The 25,193-nt window shown below is 38.2% G+C and overlaps 2 protein-coding genes across 2 annotated transcripts in view; one reads left to right on the top strand and one right to left on the bottom strand.

Annotated features, from left to right (window-relative positions):
• nova2 (NOVA alternative splicing regulator 2) overlaps positions 1-14,791 on the top strand; it is a 48,167-nt gene extending 33,376 nt beyond the window's left edge. The window contains exon 4 of the mRNA XM_027147449.2: positions 1,927-14,791. Coding sequence (XP_027003250.1) covers positions 1,927-2,952 — 1,026 coding nt within the window. The 3' untranslated portion in view covers positions 2,953-14,791. The remainder of the gene's footprint in view (positions 1-1,926) is intronic.
• A 6,872-nt stretch (positions 14,792-21,663) lies between these two features.
• polr1g (RNA polymerase I subunit G) lies at positions 21,664-24,881 on the bottom strand. The gene is made up of 3 exons (XM_027147464.2): positions 24,705-24,881; positions 24,474-24,603; positions 21,664-23,575 (listed from the first exon to the last, which is right to left on the bottom strand). Exons 1-3 carry the CDS (start codon positions 24,751-24,753, stop codon positions 22,885-22,887), a joined length of 870 nt encoding a protein of 289 aa, XP_027003265.1. The 5' UTR covers positions 24,754-24,881; the 3' UTR covers positions 21,664-22,884.
• Between the last annotated feature and the right edge of the window lie 312 nt (positions 24,882-25,193).

Below are 25,193 nucleotides of genomic sequence, written 5' to 3'. Positions count from 1 at the left end.
ATACGGTTTAAAGATAAGAGTTCATATTAAATCCATACCTGTTAATATATTACACAGATTTTCTGGCAGTTTATTAGAATGGCAAATGTAACAGGGATATGTAAGAATATCATGTTTGGTATGAGTATTGTACAATAAATGTTAACAGTGTTCATGGGCAAGAGTGACTTTCACTCCTTAAACTCAATTTGTACTGAATTAAAAATGGTATTTCATGGAAAAAAACATTTCACCATTTTAACACAATTCTGCTATTTCATTTTTAGGTGAGAAATTGAATGTTAGTTTCTGCCTTCAATTAAAGCCACAGCAGTGGAGCTTATCAGCCTCTGGAGTGCCGTGTCTGCAGGCAGCACACTGCAGCATGATGCATAAAGTGAAAAGGAAACGAAACAAAAGAAACAAGTGCAAGACTGAGCCAATCACCACCCCTTTTTTCCTCACTCTTTTCCTATTCACTTTGTTCATACAGCCCCCCCCCCCCCAACACACACACACACACACACACACACACACACACACACACACACACACACATACACACACACAGCCTGCTCCTTTTTTTTTAAAGTATTTTCCTCTCTCTATCTGTCATTATGACAGTGTGCAAATATGCTGAATTCAAAACTGTGTAAATGTGGCTATCAGCCTGGTGGGTTCATTTTATGAAATGGAACTAATTAACTGACAGACATTCAAGGCATCTGTCGTATGCATGGTTACTCTATTTTATATGTTATGTCATATATGTTCTAAAAATATTTATGCTTTAAACCAAGGTTTGTATTATTTAGACAGATTAGTCGCAGACTAGTTGTAAATAAACTAACGAGTAAACATGCTGCCCTCCACCTTCTTATATATCCTCAAAACAACAAACAAGGGATTTTCTTTGGCTCTTTGTGACCATGATGTAACACTTATATGCACTCATGATTGTGTCTCTACAAATATTTCTTAAATGAAGTGTAGGATGTTTTAAAAGCAGGGTGGTGTTTATGTGTGTGCAGGTGTGTGTGTCTGTGTGTGTCTGTGTCTGTGTTTCCATGTGTAAAAAAGGGTAGTTGGTTGCTATGCACTGTTCCAACTCCCTTTCAGTCGCCCCTTGAATGCTGGAGTCGAGTTGCCATGGAAACACTGACCCCTGGGAGTCGATGCTTTTCACGAGGAGCCTCTTTTTACCCAGTGATTCACAGTGCAGAAAGCATGAGGACAAAAACCCACACTCACTCACTCGCTCACTCACTAACTCTCTTAATACTTTCTATGCTATGTAATAATCTTAGATGTGTTTTCATTGTAAAAAACATTAGGATCTCTTTCTATAAAATCCTGGATAAAAAAAATAGCATTTTTGCTAAAGGTGTCTTTTTCCTTCTCTATTCTTTGCATAATTGAATTCCCACATTTTCTGTACTGTACTCATATCAAGGGGACTGTTAAAAATGATTCTAGGGGGACATCTGCTACATAATTGGGAACTCTGTTTGTAGTTCCTCCAACATGAACACAACACACTGCCATAACTGTTTTACTCCTTTCCTTAGTAACTCTGAATGCCGGAACATGTTTGTTCTTTGAAAGGACCCTGTTTTAATAAGATCAATATGCAGAGAGAACTTTGTGTGCACAAATGAGCATTAAACATTGCATTTCAAACTCATGACACCATGGCAACCAATGTTTATATGTCCTCTGTTGGTTTTTTAGACAGGCAATTCTTTGCTGCACATATGAGCCAAAGACAGTCAGGCCAATTCAGCTGAACATAATCAATGATTATATTAAATTCAGCATGATAAGTATTAGTTCAGAAATGTTGTTTATCTTATAGTCAGTTCAACACACTAGTTTGGTGTAGATGAAGTTCATCACTTGATCTACGTATTGATTTTTCTCTCTGCTTTCTGTGCTTGTTTTCTCCAGGCCAAGCTGATTGTGCCCAACAGCACAGCAGGGCTGATCATCGGTAAAGGCGGTGCTACAGTGAAGGCAGTTATGGAGCAGTCAGGTGCATGGGTGCAGCTTTCTCAGAAACCAGAGGGTATAAACCTGCAAGAACGTGTTGTCACCATCAGTGGGGAACCTGAGCAGAACCGCAAAGCTGTTGAGATAATAGTACAAAAAATCCAGGAGGATCCACAGAGCAGCAGCTGCCTTAACATCAGCTACTCCAATGTCACAGGCCCTGTGGCCAACTCCAACCCAACAGGCTCACCGTATGCTAACTCGGCAGAGGTGATGCCCGCTGCAGCTGCTGCGGCTGCCGCCACAGCCTCCAGCCTCTTGGGGCAGGCCAGTCTGGCAGGGGTGGGTGCCTTTCCCACTGCTGCCATGTCAAGCTTCTCAGGAAATGACCTCCTGGCCATCACGTCAGCTCTTAACACATTGGCTAGCTATGGATATAACACCAATTCCCTGGGTCTTGGGCTCAATCCGGCTGCTGCCTCAGGAGTCCTAGCAGCTGTGGCAGCCAGTGCAAACCCTGCAGCTGCTGCAGCAGCCAACCTGCTTGCCTCCTATGCCAACGACGCTTCTACCAGTACCGGCCACCCTGCCACCGGCCTTGGCGGATTTACTTTGGGCTCGCTGGCCGCTGCCACTGGGGCTACCAATGGGTACCTGAGCGCGGCTTCCCCACTAGTAGCAAGTTCATTATTGGCCACCGAGAAGCTGGCTGAGGGTGCAAAGGATGTAGTGGAGATCGCCGTACCTGAGAACTTGGTGGGAGCTATCTTGGGCAAAGGTGGCAAAACACTTGTGGAGTACCAGGAACTGACGGGAGCCCGAATCCAGATCTCGAAAAAGGGAGAATTTGTTCCTGGCACTAGGAACCGAAAAGTCACCATCACAGGATCACCTGCTGCCACACAGGCAGCCCAGTATCTCATCAGCCAGCGAATCACATACGAGCAGGGTGTGAGGGCCACCAATCCGCAGAAGGTGGGCTAAAACAGGGAGAAAGAAGGAGTGGGGGATGGATGGAAAGATACAGAGAAAGAGAAAGGAGGGCAAACGTTTTGAAGGAAATCATCCACTATGTGCATATACTTGCATATTTCAGTATTAAAAAAAAAAAAGGAAAATAGTCCACCTTGCAAGAAAAGGAATGAGTAAAAATATGAAAACAAAGAAAAAAACATGTAAAATGTATATATGGGTTTATTTCTTAAGTTTTCATCTTTCAGGATTTTTTATTGGTTAAAAATTTGATTTAGCTTTTTTCAGTTAAATTTTTTAGTTTATTTTTTCTGGACAGTGGTGAATGGTATTTCAGACTGGCATGCTTGCTGCAACTACAGTACCAGCAGGTGGCGGGGTTGGGGGAGGACAGGGTGAAGCAGTTGGACTTAAGCCTACCTGGAATCAGCCCTGTACCCATTGCCAGTCCCTTCCTAGCCGACAAGATTATTATTATTTTTATTTTATTTTATTTTTATTATTTTTTTAACTCCTTAGTTTAATTGCCTACCCCTATTTCTGTGTATGAGGGCCTGATGCGATGGCAAACAAGTGCTTGGGTTTTAGACTTAGGGCAGTTTCCCCAATGTGGTTAGTGGTGCTCCATGCCACCTTACCTATCGTCATTGTCCTCAATAGTTCCAACCAGCCCAGCCAGCCCAATCCCTGAACGGCAGGCTGGGATTGGGGCAGTGTGGGGAAGCTGATTAGGGTCTCTCCTTCTAGCTACTAGCTAAAAACCTGGAGTTTTTTAAAAACTTATCTTTAAACCAGGTGCATGCCATGCAATGCTATTACAGATTTAGCTAGCATAAGGGACATTTATAGATCTGGTTGGGGACATAGGCCAAGCAAAATGCACCTACTTGGGTCAAATTAGTACCAGAGCAAACAGACAATGTGGCGATATGCGTCTGGTATTAATCGAAAAACTATTATTATTAGTAGTAGTTCTACTCTACAAAAATCCTCACCATTGATATTATTTATTAATATAATTTCACCCACGAGGACTGAGGTGTTTTAATTTTTTTTTTTATTAATCTGTGAATTCAGGTTGACATGAATGTAAAGACAATATTTTGGATTTAGTTTTTTATTTAAGTGAATTGAATAGTATGTCACAGTGTAATATATGTCTTATTTAAAGTCCAGTGACAACTGCACCGTCGGCACCATCAGAGAGAATAGCAGCAGGTATAAAGTACTGTACGTTAAAATGAATACATGGAACACACACATGCACGCATACACACATAGGCACATACATTAAAAAGGGAACCATGTCTGACTTAAGGGTAGACAAATCAGTGAAACTGACAATTCACATATACTCATGTCTAATTATAAATTATAAATATTGCACAATTTGAAGGGATTGTACCGATAACAAGAACAAATTTAGTAATGAGATCAAATCCCTTATGTCTTGAAATCTGATGTAACTTTCAAATATGTCCTCTTTTCATTATTAGAAAATGTGGTGCAATTATATATTTAATTTCCGCAAGCTAAGTGACAACATCTGCTCAAGTTTCATTTGTCACTGGCTACGGACAAATTGTGTAGCTGTATCATATATCAAACAGAAATATCTCTGTTTTTGGACATATACTACTGAACAACTATAAATATGAACAAAACTTTAGTTCTGATGAGCACCGGGATACCATTTATTATGCCATTGCCCTTCTCATGTCCACAATTTCATGGTGGCAAGGACATTTTTTCAGTCATTTGGTTATGGATTAAGTCATTACAGCGGGTACCATTAGTTTTGGACACTCTTTTGAATTTATAAAATCTCTCTGTACTCATCAGAACTACCTATGTGCTGCTAAACAGTCCAATAGACAAACTTTTGTTGTTAGAATACACTGAATTTCGTCTTAATGCACTGTGAAGTGTGGAGGCCATGCTTAAAGGCCCAGAAGTGAAGGTTCAATGTAAAAAAAAAAAAACATATCGGAAAGTGGATTTTTTTTCAAGAAGTGTAGAGTATCAGAAGAAAACAGCCTAGAACAGACTGGTTTGCTACACACAGAAAACATCTTAACTAAGGATGAAGAACCAGTTTCTTTGGGTATCATCATGCTACTATATCAGCCTTTCAGTTCCCAATTCCTTTTAGTTCTTCCTCTAAATTACCACATTTAGAATTAATGGTGCCTGCTGCCATATTTAATGTTAACGATGGGAAGAAAATTCCACGTCCAGCTTAAATGACCCATCATCTTTCTGGTTTCATTCCAAAAATTTAATTGAAGTTCATCTGAAGGAGATTTTCAAGCAGTTAAAAAATGACCTTTTACTTTACCAATAGACTGGAGGAACAAAAGAAGCAGAACAAAACATTGAGACCCAGAGCAGAATCTAGACAGCAGTGTGCTCTCTCTTCACTGACTAAATATACAATTGTCTTCCTCTCAATTTCTCAATTTGGAACGCCAGGGAGAGTAAATCTGAACCGATTGGTAAGGAGACTTCTTTATTCCCATCTAACACCATCAACCTTTCCTCACCTCTTCTCAACCCCTCTTTACTTCCGTGCACCTCCCATTTTGACACATCAACCCAGAGACCCCCTTCTCTCACATCTCTCCATGGGTGGCAATGTCTGGTGCTAAAGTGCATGTTTGCTTGCCCTTTCACAAAACAATGACTCGACAGAAGAGAAGATGTGACCTAGGTGTTGCTGTGTAGAGAGGAAATGCTTACACTAGACTTCACTGCAGGGCCACGATTTGAAAAAGAGACTGTGTGTAGCGCTCTAGTAGGAAACCTTGCTGGTTTTACTATTTAGGGTAAATGCAGTTAGCGTAAAGCCTTCAGGAGAAGCTATGGCTTCAGCTGACAAGGAATAGTTTTGCATCTTGTTAAACACACTTATGTCGCTAGTTACTAATTATGCTAGCGGCTGCAGTAGACAGTAGTGTTGGTGTTTTCCAAATGACTGAAGGCAAAGATGATTTGTGGCTGCCATATTTTCCAGTAAAGAGCGGCAAAAGTTGAGAAAATTGGTGCCTCCGCATTTTAGAGTGCATATGCCTCCCACACATAGAATTATATACATGTGCACTGACGAACACATTGACGTCTTATGTCACACATCATGGCCACCACAAAAAACATACACGCACCCACAACTGCACTTACACAGACACTGACATTTTTTTGCAGGAAAAAAAGAGGATAAGGAAGATTTATTAATTGCAGAGAAATTTGATCAGTAACACAGAAAAGGAAGATATTACTGTGAAATTTTAATGTGAACACTAAGAACAGGTGCCATCATAGTGTGCCTAGGAGCAGCTTCCTGTTTGCGTTTTTGTTTTTCTTTATTTCAGTACTTAAAATGCATATTCTGGGGGGCGTCTGCATTTTTCTGTTGTTGGTAACTGGGGAACTAGATAAAATGTGATCAGTACTGGAAGCAATATACGTAGTAGCATGTCGTCCTGTCTCGTCTTTTATTCTGTCTGTGTAGGAGCTTTCAATTTATCTAGGTGTTGAGTAGGTTTGCATATTTAATATTTTTTAAGTTGTGAAGATGCTGCTATTGAAGTGACGTACTAAAATTTAAGATAAACATATCTGGTCAGTCGTTTAGCGAGGTGTGCTAGTTCTAAGAGGTGTAATAAATGCTACATGATAAGATAATTGCTATATTAAACAGAATACATGAACGTGCCAAAATAGATCTTTACAGATTCAGCAACTGTAAATGTGTGATTTAAACACCTTTAGCTACAAGCAGACTTACTTTTATAAGTTAAAAAAATGTGAAAAGTGCCAAACAAACCACAGTTAAGGTATAACTAGCAAAGTGGCCGTTTCTAAAAGTAGTAGGAACAAAGTAGATGTTAGTGCTATTAAGTTAAAAGGTTTTCGGCCCCTCATGAACTAATACAAGAGGAAAGTGTGATGAGGGAATCATCTTGCTCACCTGACAAATGCATATAGTGCCATTTGGCCATTAATGCTACATCACTGGGGCTAGAAGACTGCCGTAGACTTAGGCTAGCATGAGTTTAATACGTTATCAGCATTCTTAATACAGCCTTTTCTAGTTCTGAAAATGTATTTTGTGAAAATAGATGTTATCTTTTTTTTTGCACGTCTATATTGCATGATATCAAAAAGTAACGTGTGGATTTTAAAAAAAAAACAAGAAATGAAAATCATACAAAAAAAAGAGAGAAAACATTAGGCAGTGTGCGTTAATTTTAAGGACAAATTCTTGCATGCTAACACTAAGAGCATTGGAGTTTCATTTTACACACACTGACCTGTCTTTTATTTCTGCGAAGACTTAACTGAGAAGTTTTGTTGTCCATCTGTAGGAACCAGAATCATTCATACATAATCATTTTGCATTTCTTTTTGTTTGCAATTTTGAAATACAACGATATTTTAACAGAAAAATGTCCAGATGTGGTTGTGTTTATAAGATAGCAAAAGCAACCTAATTAAAATTGGGTTTAAAACTATTTTTTCTCACTAAAACTGAGGTCTTGTCTTTGAATGTACTCACCACTGCATAACTTTGCATATCACTTTCAATCATGACTTTTAAAGCATGATGTGTTTTTTGTATATTGTGTGCCAATACTAACATCTTTTAGGCTACATTACGCCCAGTGCTTTCTTCAGTTTTTGCCACATTATAACTCACATTATGCTCGAGCCCATGATTTTGATGATACGCACTTTATAAACATTTTCGCCCTAAATTCTAACTGACAGTGAATGAGTTGTGTCACCTGAGCCCTCTGTCTCTGCTGTTCAGATTTTGTCACTTCCAAACCCAAAAACTATTCTGCTATGTGAATGTTTTATATGACAGGCTGGCCGCTAATCTCCATTAGTGAATGATAAATGATCAATAAATGATGAGCATTTTGGGTTTATTTGCAAGGTGCGACAAAGACAATGCCACAATTTTACTTGGAACATAAAAATGTTCTAATTATGTATTCCTCAAATTCCACAAATTTTTAGAAATTGGATATGCACCTTATTGATTTTTTGAAAAAAGAAGGGAAGTGTTCCAAAAAGTGCAAAACTTCTCTATTAGGTCAATACCAGTATATATAAAACCATTACAATGGATCCAGCCATGCTTTGAATAAGACTTTTTGTGGAGCATGACTGGGGTTTTCTGTCTTCATGCTTTTAACAGCTATGTGCGGACATGTTGTGGCATTTCTTTGTCGGTGCTCTTGCACAAACGAAGCTCATGTTTTGTTTCATGTTACTAAGTTTTGCGGCTTTGTCACATGCAGTAAAGAATAATGCAAATTTTATGGTTCATTCGATGTTGAGAAGGTCATTGCTTTTAATGCGGGCATATTGCTAGAGCATTGCACTTTTCCAACTCCAGTCTGGCCCCACCTGACCCTCTAAACAAGCCCTGGGGTCACTCTTACGCTTGTAACCATCAAAGCACCAGCAACGTTAGAACACATTTGTCATATCACTGTTCTTTTCTCTCTTTTTAATTTACCTGTTTTTGTTTGTATGACACTCTCTAACCTAGACCAAGTATAACAAAAATGTCATTCATATGTATCCTGTTTACTCTCCCTTTCCCCCTTTTGCACTTTTCACTGCCCCCTTATTTCCAACCACTACCCACACTTCTGCCGAACCTCTCCCTCACACCCTCCCAGACTTTCTCCTGAGTGCCAAATGACAACAGTACCATTCCAAACGTTTTGAGTTCTCTTGTATGTTGGACATCCATCGGACGCACCCATGAAGCCAGCATGTTACTCCATAACATGATGTCAGTCATGACGCCTCAGCATTACCCCCCCAAAAAAAAAAAAAAAAAAAAGCGAGATCTGGAATAACACGGTAAAAGGCTGGCTACCTCTCATAAACTGCTTTTCCTAATTCTCTGCCATCTCTTCAACCTCCAGGACATCACTGATTGTGTGCCATAATGTTGGGAGCACTTGTCACTCTCTTCACCCCAAGTCTCTCCATTTGAGTTTTTTTCGATGGGAAGCATTAAAACAACAACAAAAAAAATTTCATTTCAATGACAGCTTTTTTTCCTTTAACGTAGAAACATGTTCAGAAAAAAAAGCTGAGGAGTGTAAACGTCAGCTGTGCAGCCATCTTCTGTCTTCTGAACTTTGAACTTTTCACCCCTCATGAACTTTATTGACCTTCTTCCTTCCCTTCTGTGTTCATCAACTGTTTGGACTTAAAATCTCCATTCCATCACCAAACCTTTTAGAGACTGTGCAATTATAGTTGATATGATTGGATTTCTTTCTTTTTTTTTTTCTTTCGTTAAACTCATCATTGGGGACAATTCTCAGAGATAAAGAATAAAAGCAAAAGAAAAACAAAACAAAAAAAATTAAAAAAAAAAAAAAAAAAAGATCCCAATTGCTTCTCCACAACTTAATTTTCTCTTTTCATTGTAAATATTTTTGTCAGAATTTGTCAAACTGTAACCAGAAGAGCATTCATTAGAATGGGGCTGGCAGCATAAAATCAGTTTTGTGGAGTGCTTTAAGTGAAATAGGATAGACTTAAAGATCAATTAGTTTGATATTAATAAAGCAACATCTATAATTCTCATTGTAAAAGGGACAGTTTACATAGAATATCAAAAGATTTCCAAAAATGTACACAGGTGCAAAAAAATTTTTATTACCGATTTTAATCATTAACCATAACAGCTGCTTTGAAAGAGTTAATTTAATCATTTAAAAACAGTTTTCCCGTCCATTTAACTGTCACATTCTTGCTAAGATTCAAGCTTCACTTGTGTATCACATCAAGCTAGCTTTGTGGTTTTATCATCTATAAAATCTGCTTTGCATATCAGTTTCATATCAAATACTGTTCACACCGAAATCCATATCAAAAACATTTCTCGCATTTTTAAACTCATAGTCAACATGTTTTTTGCTAACTTGCTAATTTTACTGCACACAAAATGAGCAGGTTTTCCTTCTGAATTGATACTAGTGTTACATATCAGAGCTCAGTGTACGTATCAGCTGTGTTGAGTGTAAACTGTGTCCATTAGACGTGTTTGATAGGAGCATGATTCTCACGTGTCCCGTTTCCCTGCAGGGAAGAAAGATCAACCATTTCCATGAGTCATAACCGAGCTTTGCGCTCCACATCTAATGTTTCTATGCTGCCAGCTTTCTTTTCTGATAACCCTTCATGAACTTATTTATTTTCAAACTACTCTACATAATTAATAAATGACAACAACTAGAAAAAGGGGAATGACTGGAAAGATGAATTACTGTTTTGTTCTTAGTATTTTAGTGGTTTATTTTAACACCATTCATTAACTGACTTAAAAAAAAGTATTGGATATTTAATGTAACTGTAGCATTGTGTTTGTAAAATAGTGAGTTGTGTTTCTTGACTTGTGGTTTTCCAGTGAAGTCAGCGATTTAGTGCTAATATATATTAAGTCGTTTTTTAAGATTTTTTTTTTCCGACAGCAACAACAGTCATTATAAATGTTCATTTTAGCATCACCTGTCTTCTGTTGTCTTATTCTTCACCTTCCACTACACTCAAACTCATCAAGTAACACATTGCAAGTTTGTGCCTGAAACCATGTGCTCGGTCTTAGAGGGGTCATGATGCATGATTGTGTGTGGGTGTGTGTGTGTGTGTGTGGGTGTGGGTGTGTGTGTGTGTGTGTGTGTGTGTGTGAGAGAGAGAGAGAGAGAGAGAGAGAGAGAGAGAGAGAGAGAGAGAGAGAGAGAGAGTCGATGAGACTGACAGGCTTGGATGGATGGATGTTCTGTGCTCTGTTCACAAAAGCTAAAATCTGTAGGGTTTCCATTTACTAATGGAACCTGCTGATGTAATAGCTGAAACCCATCCTGTGAGCCTAGTTGATTTTGATCGTCCATAACCTCCCGTTTCCCGACCACTCTCCACCACTACCTTCTCCCCTCCAAGTCATTCCCTGCCACACACTCCACACCATGTGATGTTCTCATTAATAACATATTACTCGACCAAATCCACCTTAACACTGTTCCCATGAGGAGGTGGTTGCCAGTCAACCTTCCTCCCTTAATCATTCCCCATTCTTTATCGGCTGCCGAGGCCAGGTTAAACCTGATAATTTTAAAACGAAAAAAAAAAGGAAAAGAAGAAAAGTCATTAAAAAAAGAAAGTAAAATCCAGAGCAGTGATTCTCAGGGTGTCTACGTTGATCTACCTTATTTTGTGATTTGACAGAATCACAATCCAGCTCTCCCTCATGCTGTCTAAGGAGCCCAAAGACAATTAAAATGTATGATTGCTTATTAAGTCTCTGAGTGATAAGAAGGATTATGCACCCGTCTAACAGAAAAAAGCAAAATGCTGTAATGTTTACAACCTTACCAAGACCAACGCTGTTGAAAGAATTAAATAAATTAAAAGCAGTTCTATAAAAATGAACACATTTTTTTTTCTAAATGACAGTTTTAAATGATTATTTCTTTGTGACATGAAGTAATGTGATAAAGACACGTTTTTAAACATAGCATGTTACTATTTTTTTTTTTGCAATGTCAGATTTTTTTTTTAATGTTAGAATGGATGGTACAGTGTAAAGTTAGAGCTACATTTAGTTGCTAATAATAAAATCCATTGGTGTCAGTGTTTGTCACCTACTGTAATTTGAAGAAAGGTACTGGATGAACATCTGAAAATGTGATTGCTATTGTGCAGCTTTTGTTCATACAGTATTTGTACATGGTGAAGATGAAAATAAACACTATAATATTATTATAAGGGAAACATGAAGAAATTGTTAAGCTAGGGTGCATAAGGGACTACCAGTCCTGTACTAAATCTCAACGAGAGGTAAGTTAATTTCTGAGAAAATCTGCATGAGGTTAAATGTGGTATTGGAAATAAATTGGAAGAAATAGGAAGAACAAAAAAATGAACAATTTGGATAATTAGCATCAGGTGTAGTGCATAGACAATGGTCTTTATGAATGGGTGAAATTGAGGACTAGGTTGAGTTGTGATGTCTAAGACCTTAAGTTAACATAATGCACGTTGTGCCTGTTTGCTTCCTAAACCAACTTCACTATACTCATTACTAACTGTTCGGTTCCCTAATTTTTGGTCAAATATATAGAGTACTTGGATTCAAATTGAGAAGGTAAATACTGTTTAAGAACAATAATGTATGTGGTTCTCCTGCTCATTTCCATCCACTCGCACTTCTTGTCCACCAATCCATCCTGTCAGTAAAAGCCACCATCACTTTCCTGACATGTCTCCCAAGCCAACATGCAGTTTTATTGCTCTGATAGCCATCACTCAGTGACCTTATCCCATGTCCACATGTTGGTTTCTGACACACTGATCTGAAGTGGAGACTCCAGGGAAATTCATGTCATGACGTAAAATCTGTCTCACAAAACTAATCATGAAGTAAAGAAGTATCTCCGGTGTTCAGAGAAGGGCTCCCGAAGGTTTTTTCATAGGTTTAAGCAAACAGTGTCTAGTCTTCCTTTTACAGAGGTGTATGATTACTATATAACATTTTTGGTAAATTAGTATGCATTCCTAGATCACTTTTTGGGAGCTTTAGCTGGTAGCAGAAGTTGTAAAATAGAGAACAATTAAACATGGTACATCTAATATATGTTACAAGGTATAACAAAGTACAACAATACCAGAGGGTCTACAATCATTTCAAAATGATTTCAAAGTCCAGTAACACAACCAAGGTCAAGGTTTCTTTAACATATAGAATAATTAGGTGTTAAGTATCTACCTGCTAAGATTAGAGAGCTAAACTGAGGCAGGTTTGAGCTCCAATGTTTCCGTTCTTACTAATTGTGCACCTTTTTCTAGCCTGAGGCCACATTGATTTCCCTTCTCCTACTCGGCTTTTCCCTTTCTTCTCATTCTTCATCTGAGAACGTCTGGGCCCAGCTGTTGCACAGAACCTAGCTTTCTCACTGCCCTCCCCTGTTGTGAACGAAGACATGATTATGCTCTCAGCCTTCATAAATCCCCAGTTCTGGAAATCAGGCCTGTGGAACATGTACAAAGATCTCCTGTCTCTAATCCAGCACTTTATCAGAGCGCATTTTCACAGAAGCTCTTTTTTCACCTCGTGTTCCTCAGTTAACCTCAGATGTATAAATATGTTCAGTAATTTCATCACCAAAGTAGTCATAATAGTAATAAAAACAATAAAATGGTACAAAGAAATGATAATGATTTAAAAAAAAAGAAAGAAAGATAAATGAATGTAGTAAAAATGGCCCTTCAGAAATTGTGAGCACTTCAAAATAGACTAAGAATGTTTCATAACACAATTTGTGGATTTACAGAATCTATTTTAAAATCATCCTCAGGTTTAACTTGAAGTGTAATTTCTTACAAATATGTTTGTAGGTGTGTGCAATGAAAAGCATTGAGGTGCTGTGCAAAATCAAATACTGTAAATATTAAAATCAATGCACTTAATTCAATTAGAAACGATTACAGGAACAACTAAATTGCACAATAAACATGGGAAATCTCAATTTATGAACTTGTCTGATTGACCAAAAAGGTGCACGAATGCTATTTCTAGCATTTTACATTATATAGCACTAAAGATTTTTTCTTGTAGCTCACCTGGTTTGCAGATCACTAAGAGATCACTGAGTGCTTCAATGTCATTAATCGTGTTATTTATGTACAATGAAGCACTTAATGATCTCTTAGTGTTCTAAGATCTCTTAGTGATCTGAACTGGTTACTGATGGTTATAGGTTACTGTCTATCTATAAAACTTGAAAGGGCCTTGATTAATTGATTGGCAATACGAGTACAGATTACACAAGCTACAGTTTTAAACATGCAGCATAATGTTTATTAAATGAAAATAGAGTATGGCATCTCAACATGAAGAGGTCTTTATCTAAAGCAGTACCAATAAAACTGTGATCACCGCTACTGTAGAATACTGACGACTCTCTGCAATTATATACGTTTCATTTAACTGCTGTTCTTGAATAATACTTGATTTTTTTTAGCAATTTGAACACTGTCCCAAATCTTCAACTGGGAAAAGAAATGGCCACCGGCTTCCAAGATTCCGAGCATCATTCCCAACAAAGATTCATCACTATGAGTAACATATTTTTACTATTAAATAGTCATCAACAATTGGTATGCAGTCTAGATCATTTCTTAAACTCTACATTTAAACAACCAAAGTGAACTTTTGTGCCACGGATGAGCAGCTGGTCTGGCGCACTCACAGCATATACAAGTAAGGAGATCCTGAATGGCCTAGATTTTTATTTCATTTAATTCCAACACATGCTACTGTTAGACAGCCATTTGTTAGTAAGTGATATAGATTGTATAAATCTACCATTTTGAACACAAATCTGAGGAATATGGCTATTTGTTTCTAAATGACCAAAACAGCTGTTTATCTATATTCATTAAGCTGATTTAAAACAATAATCCAGTTTCCTTAATAACAGGTAAACATTGAAAGTGGTTGTAATAGTTTTATATGTTTTTGAGTTTCCTGCTGTTGTAATATTTCTAACAAATGAAGCTGACAAAGTATACGTGTTTATTTAGTGGAAAAAACTACTTTTAAAAATTTAAGAAAGTTTTATGCTATGTACATAAGAAAGACTATACAATAAATTAATTACATTTGGAAATTGCAATGCAAAACTGTGATTTTAAAGCACTGTAGCGTGTACAGTGATTTCTTTTATCAATTTTATGGTACTGATATGTTCTGCATTACTGCAGTTGTTTTTTTTTTCTGTTCTTGAACAAATGCTTTAATAAATGCATTTTTACAGCATCCTGTCAGAAATGAAGCATTTCTTGTGGAATCATGTTATGTCCTTTCCACATTAATGATTTATTATCAAGTGTCCATGCATGAAGCTGCAATTCGTCATCTGTAATTTTCCTTCCTGTCCTACTTGTGCACCAGTGTGGTGTGTGAGCAAGTTACACTGTAAAATTATGATTAGTGATAAAAATGTGTGACAGTAGGACTCACTGTGACTGTGCTAAGAATCCTCTCCTACAATCCAAATTTATTTGTATAGCACTTTTAACAATGGGAAAAAAAGATTGATTATTAGACTTATATTTTAATTTATTTGTATTTATCCATAATAAACAAGCCTGAGACAACTGTGGCACGGAAAAACTCCCTTAGATGCTATGAGAAAGGAACTTGAGACGAACCAGACTCAAATGAAAAGCCATCCTCGTTTGGGTGACACCAGAGAGTGTGATTTGAAATTATTATAAACATCGAAGAATGTGATTATAAGTAATTATGTCCTTTCTACATTTATATACAGTCATTTGAAGTGGTATAAACAGGAGCTCCTGAGGAAGTCATAAATTAACTTAGCATCTGAGTTCAGTGTAGATTTAAGTCCTTCATGTTATTTTATGTATTAATTATTATGTTGTTATCCTCAAAGTCCTTATGAAGTTGGCATCTTTTCTTCGACTCTTCATGAAGTGGAACCCAACTGGAGCTGGTAGACCTTTAGATGCCTTGGGATCCTTGCGTAGTTGGCATCTTCTCGTTGAAGGTCTGAAATCCATACGAAGCAGAACGCAAATGGAGCTGGAGACTGGGGGCAGAAAAGAAGCAAATAGAGTGGAATTAGTGTAGCTGCTGTTCATAACATTAACATAATGTTAAAATAATATGTATTTGATCAGATGTACTGGAGCAAAGGTTATGGGATGTATTATGTGTATGCCTGGACATTTAAACTGGGAGAAGGTGTCTGAGCCCCGAACACTGTCAGGAAGGCTATTTCAGTGTTTAGGAGCTAAATTTTAAAATAAAATAAAATAAAATAAAAGATATATATATATATATATATATATATATATATATATATATATATATATATATATATATATATATATAATAACAGAAGAAGAAGTTATATAAAAATAATAATGGTGATTTAAAAAGTATGATAAAATAAGCTGACGAGCTGAATGCAGAATACTTAAAACTAAATATATAATTAGTAATTTATAATTAAGTATCAGTAATAAAATGCATTTCTATAACACTATAACCTGATCCTAATCCTGAAAATGGGAACAATCAGAGTCTGATTCAGAAGACCAGAAATGTAGACATCAACAAGCTCCAGGACTGCACTCGGTCCCTAAATAGCCTCATATTTATTAGAAATCTTCAACAACCCAGCAACAGGCTCATAACCCTACAAATGATAAGCACTTGAGAGGGATTTGACTCTCTCAGTGTGCTATTCAGACTGCTCTCAGCCAGAAAGCTCCTGACCGCTCATCGCCCAGCATCTGCCCAACTGCTGTAGTGAGTCACAGAGAGCACCGTTTTAATTCTGATGAGAGGCATCGTTCTTTTTAGCAGAGCCACAGGAGAAAACCTGACATGTTATGACCTTTCTAAGGAACGCCAATGCAGCCTTGTAAAAGACCATAGAAGGAAGAGTTTGTAGTGTGCTGATGTACTGAGGGAAGAGAAGTCCTGTACTTGATCCTCCCAGTGCAGAGATAAGAAGCGAGATTATCTTAATGTGTGTGTGTGTGTGTGTGTGTGTGTGTGTGTGTGTGTGTGTGTGTGTGTGTGTGTGTGTGTAGCAACAGTGCTACTGCTAAAAAAATGTCTGATAGCGTACTAGTCTGTTACATAAAATCAGTCACAGTGACTGTATGCCATTGGTGTTTGATTGAAAGATGCACTATTTATTCAGAATCAATGAAATAATAAAACCTTATGAAATACAATGAATGTATAGTGACAGGAATGATAAAATACATAAAACTTCACTTAATGTGATGTGATCTTGGTAGCAGCTTGTTTTAACATGTTGCAAATGCTTGAAAGGCAAGATATTCAAATTATTTTCCGTCAAAAAGAAGCAATGCCACATCTAATTAGCCTACATCCCTTTTCCACTACAATTTTAGCAACAGCTCACACCTGAAGGTTAAATCCAACAGTGTTACAGGCAGGATATAAAAAGTTTTTTTTTTTTTTTTTATGACCCATTTTCTGCTAGCTCTTCCCTGAATATGTAGCTCACCCAAGAGTATGAAGAGGACATGAAGACATCATCACGGCATCAGAGAGAGATAGGAAGGAGAGAGGGGTGTGTGTGTGTGTGTGTGTGTGTGTGTGTGTGTGTGTGTGTGTGTGTGTGTGTGTGTGTGTGTGTGTGTGTGTGTGTGTGTGTGTGTGTGTGTGTGTGTGTGTGTGTGTGTGAGTGAGTGTGTGTGTGTGTGTGTGTGTGTGTGTGTGTGTGTGTGTGTGTGTGTGTGTGACCCTTAGGCAGATGGCACACAGCAGGCCTGGCAGAGTCAGAGTTGGTCCACCTCGATGGGTCATGCAATTCATCTCTTCCATACTGAACCCTGATCTCTAACAAAACGAACCTCTGCTTACTGTTGGAGCAGTTTCTGGGTCTGGAGCACACAAACATGTTGCACAGATAGATTAAAACCAGATGTGAGTTTGGTATCATCATACCAATTGCCAAGATAAAAAAAAAGCTCTATGTTTAGAAGATCCTAAAAAACAACACAGAACTAAGATATTCAATGATAGAGTGAGCATCTCACTCACAGCATCTCACAATCCTTCTTGACTTGACTCTTTGTTCTGTTCACACACAAAAAAATCCTTTCATGAACAGTGGTACATCAATCAAAAATTACAACTGCACTTCTATAGGTCAAAAGAACATTTTAAATCCAGGATGTGCTACCTTATCCAAAAATGTGGCTGATGTGGGTGCAGGTTTTCATCCCAACCAAGCAGAAGCCACACCAGATTCCACCTAATTATTCGGTCAATCTTGGCCTCTGCTTGAAATGTTGAAATGAAAACCTGCACCTTCACCAGTTTCAAGGCTAATTCTGGGGTTGTCCCAGAGAGACAATCGTTTATTCATTAAGTGTCTTAGATTGAACTTTTTACTAAGATTAACGTCACTTGTAGTATTTCACACCAACTAAACTGGGCAAAGTGTTATGATTTGCAACTTAACATATTGACAACAACAAATAGAAGCAAATCTGAAACCTCTCCATTACATTACACCTTAGTTTTGTTTTGTTTTTTGAAAAATGCCTCCAGCCCATGACTAAGCTGCTAATTTATATTCTTATAGTAATATTATTACTGGTATTGCAAATTTCAGTTATTTCAGACAATTCCAGTAATCTTTGTGTTATTTTTAAAGAAAAAGATACTAATAAAAACTTCAGTGCTATTTCAGTTTTAAAAATGAGTTATTGGAGCATTCTTTGTGACTGGGGCAGGATGAGGAATGAGAGGCAGCATCCCTGCACAGCTTCACCCTCTTGTCACACACAGAAAGGTGGGCAAGGCAACAACAGGGGCAAAAATGGCATTGCGGTTGTCATGGAGACTAGCAGAAAAGGGGCTGCTTTCATAGCATATGTTGGAATTGACTTGTCTGTAAGCGCATAGCAACAGTAGCATCAGCCTCCCCCTCCACACACACACACACACACACACACACACACACACACACACACACACACACACACACACACACACACACACACACACAGACACACACACACACACACACACACACACGCTTGCTTTAACTAGAACAATTTTGCTCTGTGGTCTGGAATGTGAGTGTCACAGACTTGATCTATTTCAGTTCAGGTGGAAATTAAAACAAATTGTGACACGCATGAGTTGTGGACAAAAAGGTCTGTATCCTTACTCAAAACATGTTGAATTCACTTGGAACTTTTGCATTAGTTAGAAACCGGAAGACTAGCTAAGCTGTGTCAAAGTATTAGTATGCAATTAAGTAACTGGTGCATCGCTTCAAAGGGCCTTCTTGACACATGACGGAAATTCTCGGCTTATATCTGTCACAACGCAATCACACACCACGCACAATGACACATCTTCACAAATATGCCACTTATACACAGTATAATCACATAAAGAGTAAATGGAGATACAGAAACAGAAACACAGAAACGGAGGCCACGTGAAGATGTTATTTTGTTATTTGCTCCTTTATGTTTTAATGAGGGAACGCTTGCTCACATTGGTGAATGCGACTCCACGGTCCTTGGCAAGTCTGCGTTGCCATGGTAACATACCATCCACCCCCTGAATGCCGCAGGCCGAACAGAGAGAGGGGGGAGAGAGAGAGAGAGAGAGAGAGAGAGAGAGAGAGAGAGAGAGAGAGAGAGAGAGAGAGAGAGAGAGAGAGAGAAATTAAAGAGTGAGAGCTTCACAGCATAGAGGAAGGAAAGATTGCTGCAGTGAAAGAGAGTGGTGGAGGATGGGGAGACACACAAGTGCACACACACACACGCGCGCGCGCACACACAGAGGGGGCGGGGGGGGGGATGTAGCACAAATGAGAAATTTATCTCACACACACGCATACACACACCCCTCCAAACGTTATCATTTGCATCAGTTGGGGCGCAAGGGGCTCGAGTCTGCTCTGCAGTCTGGACACGTCGCTCCCAAACTTCAGACTGCATTCAATTATTTATCTGCCAGGCAGTAAGCGTTGTTCCAGCATCTCATCTCATTAATGGTACAGCAGCACCCCACATTTGGAAAAGGACAAAAAAAATCCTTAATGTTGTACAGGAGAGTAACAGAGGTGAGGAAATCCTGCATCCTCTTAGTCTCTGCGTGAACATGGTGTCCAGCTTTTCCATCATTCAGTCACATCTGTTGGCACACATGTATATTTATATACTGAGTGAATACTATGTGGAGAGTAAATAACAATTGACCAATAAAACATACACAGTACACTATAATAATTTATATATTTGTTTAGCACCATAATGAACTTTTCTACTGTTTTAGGCATACCGACAGAAAACAAACGATAAGATGACTGAAGGCATTGACAGGCATGTCAAATAATAGTTTAATATAAGCACAACCACTGAAAATGGCTCTATAATTTTCGAGATGTAGCTTATGATTGGTAGAGATGACTGAGATAATACTCAAAAATTTGCTCTGGATAAGGGCATCTGCAAAATGGCATAAATGTAAATGTACCCAGAATTTCTTCTTCCCCAAAAACACAGTATCCTGCACTGCACTCACTAACACAATAAATCACAAAAGTAAGAAAGAATGGAGCTGAAACTGATGTAGCCTTGAAAATGACTCTGCGGTGCTTGAATAACTAGAGAAGGTTTTAAATCAGCAGGCATCAGATGCTCAATACTCATTAGAAAACATGGCCATACCTCAGTGCAGAACTCACAGCAAACCTCCAGTGTATAGCGCCGGTGGTGGAATCTGTGCAGGTGAGCAACACCGCCATCTGTCGCTCACCCTGACCACAACACAACTGCAGCACCGTCTCTATTCACAAAACCTGACCGCGTACAAAAGCTGTAATTATTCCAGCCAGCAACAGCGATACCACGATACCATAATTATGCAGTTGTGAGAAAAAACTAAACTGTTTAAACATCAGTGCCAGTCTATAAATGATGTCAGCTTGGACCAGATGTGTCCTGTTTCACAGGAATATAAGGAAGAGAAATCTCATATGGTATAGTATATAATAAATAGGCAGAATATTATTGTCCACATTGGAAATGGAAATCTGGTCTGTGACAAGTGATGCTTTTTAACAGCTAAACAGGTACCTGGCTGAAAAGGTTTGAGAACCAGTGGCCTAAAATCCTTCTAGCACACTAAAGCCTGCTCCTACATGCTCCTAGGCTGTTGGCATTTAATGGGGCAATCGAGTTAATGTGAAGAAAATGACAATGAACTTTTAAAACGGTATTGTCATGAACGCGTGGGTACTGCAGTGATTGTGGAGCTAGTGAGTGAAGCCATCACCTCATCTACTAATGCTGAACTACCGGAGACTACCAAGGTTGTGACTCCCACATCTCCCACTTTGCTGCTTCCCACAACAGCAAATGGAGTTATATAGCATATCATCCAACATTAAACATTTCCTTCTCCTTGCAGGACTGCTGCTTTGAGTACTCCCTGGTACAGTTGGCTATATAACACACGCTGCGTAAATAAATATTCAATCAATATCCCCCAACAATATATGAGCTGACATACGTATATGCTATCTGGACATATGAATTATGTGAGAATTTAGATATGTATTTATCTACGAAATCAGCTCTTTTTTCATATTGCATTATTATACCCTAATATGACTTGGTGAACTGGGATTTTGTTTCCAGGTTTCTACCAGTTTGTCCACCTCAAATGTTTCATCCTGATGCAAAAAACAATGTATGACATTTAGCTGACATAACCGATAAAAAGGATGAGTGAAGATTAGCCAAGCAACCTAGCACATTTAGATCAGAGATAGTAAAAGAATGTGGGTAGGTGGTGAAGGTGGGAAGGGTAAATAGTACAGCTGAGAGTATTCCAAATGCGGTTCATAGGAAATAAAAAGGATTTCAGGCAGTTAAGTTCAACAATGGTTAAATAAATGATTACAGTATAGTCCCTATTAAGAATATTAATTATTATTAAGTATTCCATTGTAATGTTGACAATTTGTCTTTTTTGTATGTTTTTGTTCCGTTTTACATTTACGTGCTGATTTGCACCTACACACAGCAGTATGAAATGGAATGAGTTAATTTCCACATAATTAGTTGCACGGCAATAATGAATCTTGAACCTTTACGATGAACTAATTTTTACTATTAACATCAAAGTTACAATGGCAGCTTCCTTTTAAAAGCAAACAAAAAATGTATGTACAAGATAAAATACAATATTGATAAACTGTCTGAAAGGTATACACACATTTGCACTCTGCTGAATGCAACAATGAACTGTTTTTAGCACAGTTATAAATTCATTCAAATACATTTCACCCTTTTACAGTTTGTTCTAAAATGACTAATTGATGCTTAAAGACATCATAGTTACCATTATAGCATACACCCACTAAGTACTTTATTAAGAACTCCTGTACACCAAAACATTCATGCACTTATCTAATCAGCCAATTGTGACAGCAGTGCAATGCATACAATGTCAGATAAGGCCATCAAAAAGTTTCAGAAAATGTTCAGATCAAACATCAATGATTTTGACAGTGGCATGACTGTTAGTGACAGACAGGTTGGTTTTGAGTATTTTTATATCTGTTGATTTCTGGTGTTTTCACACACACAACAGTCTCTAGAGTTTCTTCAAAATAAGAAAAAGGATCCAGTGAAGAGCAGATGTTGCGAGGGGTTACAGTAACTCGGATAACTACTCTGTACATTTGTGGCGAGCAGAAAAGTATTACAGAATGCACAATACACTGAAGCTTAGTGCAGATGAGCTACAACTGCAGAAGACCATGTCAGGTTACACTTCTGTCAGTCAAGAAAGGAAAGCTAAGGGTGCAGTGGGCACAGACTCAGCAAAAATGGACAGTTGAAGTCTGGTAAAATGTAGCCTGCTCTGATGAATCTCGATTTCTGCTGGGGCACACAGATGGTCGGGTGAGAATTTGTTGCTAACAGCATGAATCCATGAACCCAACCTGCCATGTGTCAGCAGTCCAGGCTTGTGAATGTGGTGTAATGTTGTGGGGAATGATTTTAAGCCTGTTAATGTAAATCAATCATCACTTGTATGCCACAAACTATTTGAGTATTGTTGCTGACCATGCACATATCTTCATGGCCACAATTTAACAACATCTACTGGCTACTTCCAGCATGACACTGCACCATGTAACAAAACAAAAATCATCTCAAACTGGTTTCATGAACATAATGATCTCAAAGTTGTGGCCTTCCCAGTCACTGTACCTGGATTTTGCAAAGGGAGGCCGTATCAAATATTAAAATAGAGTTCCTAATAAAGTGTTCAGAAAGTGTATACTGAATATTAATGTATATCTACTCATCTTGAGCTTTCTTCTTATTCTTTTTTTTCTTTTTCACAGAGCTCTCAATGTCACCAAAGGATGTGGCCATTGGTTCCTGTTTGACTATCAAACTTTCATCATGTGTGTCCTTGCTCTCCTTCTCTTTTTTAATCTTCTTTTTCTTCTTCCTCCCCGTTGTACCATCTTCTTCCACTAGCTCTGGGACTTGCAGCTCACTACATTCCTGAGAGATTTCTTCCTCCTTAATGTGGGCCACTTCAGTTGTCTCCTCTCTGCTCCGCTTCTCTTTCTTCTTCTTTTTCTTCTTTTTACCCTGGTCTTCAAGCTCTTCAGACTCCAAATTTGCTTTCTTTGGTGGCAAAAGAGAGGTTGAGGTAGTGCTCTGAAACATGTGAGCAGGTGTAGAGCTCCCGAAGGGCTGGAAGCGCTGCTTCAAGCCTGGTGGAAAGCTTGGAGCAGGGGCTGCTGGGATGGGAATAGGGCTCTGATTCCCACTGCAGTCCCCATAACTTTCACTGATACTGAGAATTCCAGCAAAGCCGGAAGCACAAGGAGATGCTCTTTGTTCTTTACTACTGGAAGTGAGCAGACAGAGGTCAGTAGGCCCTGAGGAACTCGAGAGAACACTGTAGATGCGAGGAGATGTATCAGTAGACTGGATCATCTCCATGCCTGATAACGATACTTTCAAACCTTCCAGGCTGAAAAAGAGATGAAGAAAACTCAAAGTACATTCATTTAAACAGCAATCAACTGCAACTGAGTAACAATATTCTTTACCCAAAAAAGAATAGAAAACTTGTTTACATCTGTGTATCGTTCGTATATGTGCAGGTGAATGTGTGACAAACTGGTTTCTCCTTCCTAAAATGACTCCCAATTTGCATTCCCTGTGGCAGTTACTTTATTAGCACAATCACTGCAGTAGGAGCCACAATGTATATTTATAACAAACTTTAGCAATGTTAAATATTGTGATAAATATTATTAAATAGTGGACTGTACACTCTGAGGGATTGAAGAAGCAAAGACAACTTCCCCTATAAAAAATCTTTATAGTTGTGGAAATCATAACCAAACATAACAGAGATTACAGTTATTGTGTATGTGTCCATATGTTTAAATAACAAGTAACCCTCAATTTACAGTCAACAAAGTTTAATGGCAATAATTAGGGGTTTAATAAGGGTTCTGTGAAATCAAAAGATTAATGTATAAAAAAATGGTATGGCTCAAAAAAATAAAAAAGCCAAAGCATGCAGTTAAGCAATGAGCTTGCGATTTGATTAGGGATGTGGTAGCCTTGTGGTTAAGGTGAATACTGATCGGAAGGTCGTGGGTTCGAATCCCAGGTCCACCAAGCTGCCACTGCTGGGCCCCTGTGAAAGGCCCTTAACACCTAGTTGCTCAGATGTACAAATTGACATAAATTAAGGATAAGGGTGTTTGCTAAACGACGTTAAGAAATGAATAGTAGTTGATCCAGCCAGTCTTGATGGAGCACAAGAAGTGCTCTGTATGCAAATAGTATGAGAATCTAGAGGACACGAGGAAAAAGTTGCATTGGTGTATTTATTTCATGCTGTCTGCTTTCCTTACCTGCTGGGCTTGAACCGAGCTGGAGCTTTAATGAGCCACAGCTCTGTGTTTTCTCCTCCCTCTAACACAGACTTCTCAGTGCGGCTGTACTGAAGAGGCACAAAGTCTGCAGGACACTCGTATCTAGAATCTACAGAATGCAGAGTGAGGACAGCAACCTGCTCTGTGTAACTAATACTGTACTGATGGTAAATAGGAACTATCCTTAAAGCTAAGCACTGTAACACTCACCTTTCTTCTCCTTGTCCTGCGAACTGGACGAGGACATGTTATGCGCCATACTGAACAGGCAGCGTGCTTACAGTACTTTAGGACATAAGATGAACGCTATCGTGTCACTTCGCTAAATTGTACATAAACCAAACAGCATGGAAACACGTGGAGTGTATGAGGAACTTTGACCCGGAAGCACTCAGTGCTCAGAAACCATAAAAAAAAAGCACAATATGAGTTATTTGTTTGACTTTTAATTTAATAAAAGTATATTATGCAGTGACTTTTAAGCATATTATATCTTAATATTTTTCGCTAACTTTGCTTTTGATTATTTTTAATCCATGTGTATTTATGAACATTTCCACTAGAGGGAGCACTAATACCTGTTTATTTCTCCATATCTAAAATTTCAGTTAGCTGCTATTGTTGTATATATATATATATATATATATATATATATATATATATATATATATATATATATATATATATATATATATATAT

The sequence above is a fragment of the Tachysurus fulvidraco genome, chromosome 11 (assembly GCF_022655615.1).
Source record: "Tachysurus fulvidraco isolate hzauxx_2018 chromosome 11, HZAU_PFXX_2.0, whole genome shotgun sequence".
NCBI classification, from domain to species: Eukaryota; Metazoa; Chordata; class Actinopteri; order Siluriformes; family Bagridae; genus Tachysurus; species Tachysurus fulvidraco.
This window is presented reverse-complemented; position numbering and strand designations above follow the sequence as displayed.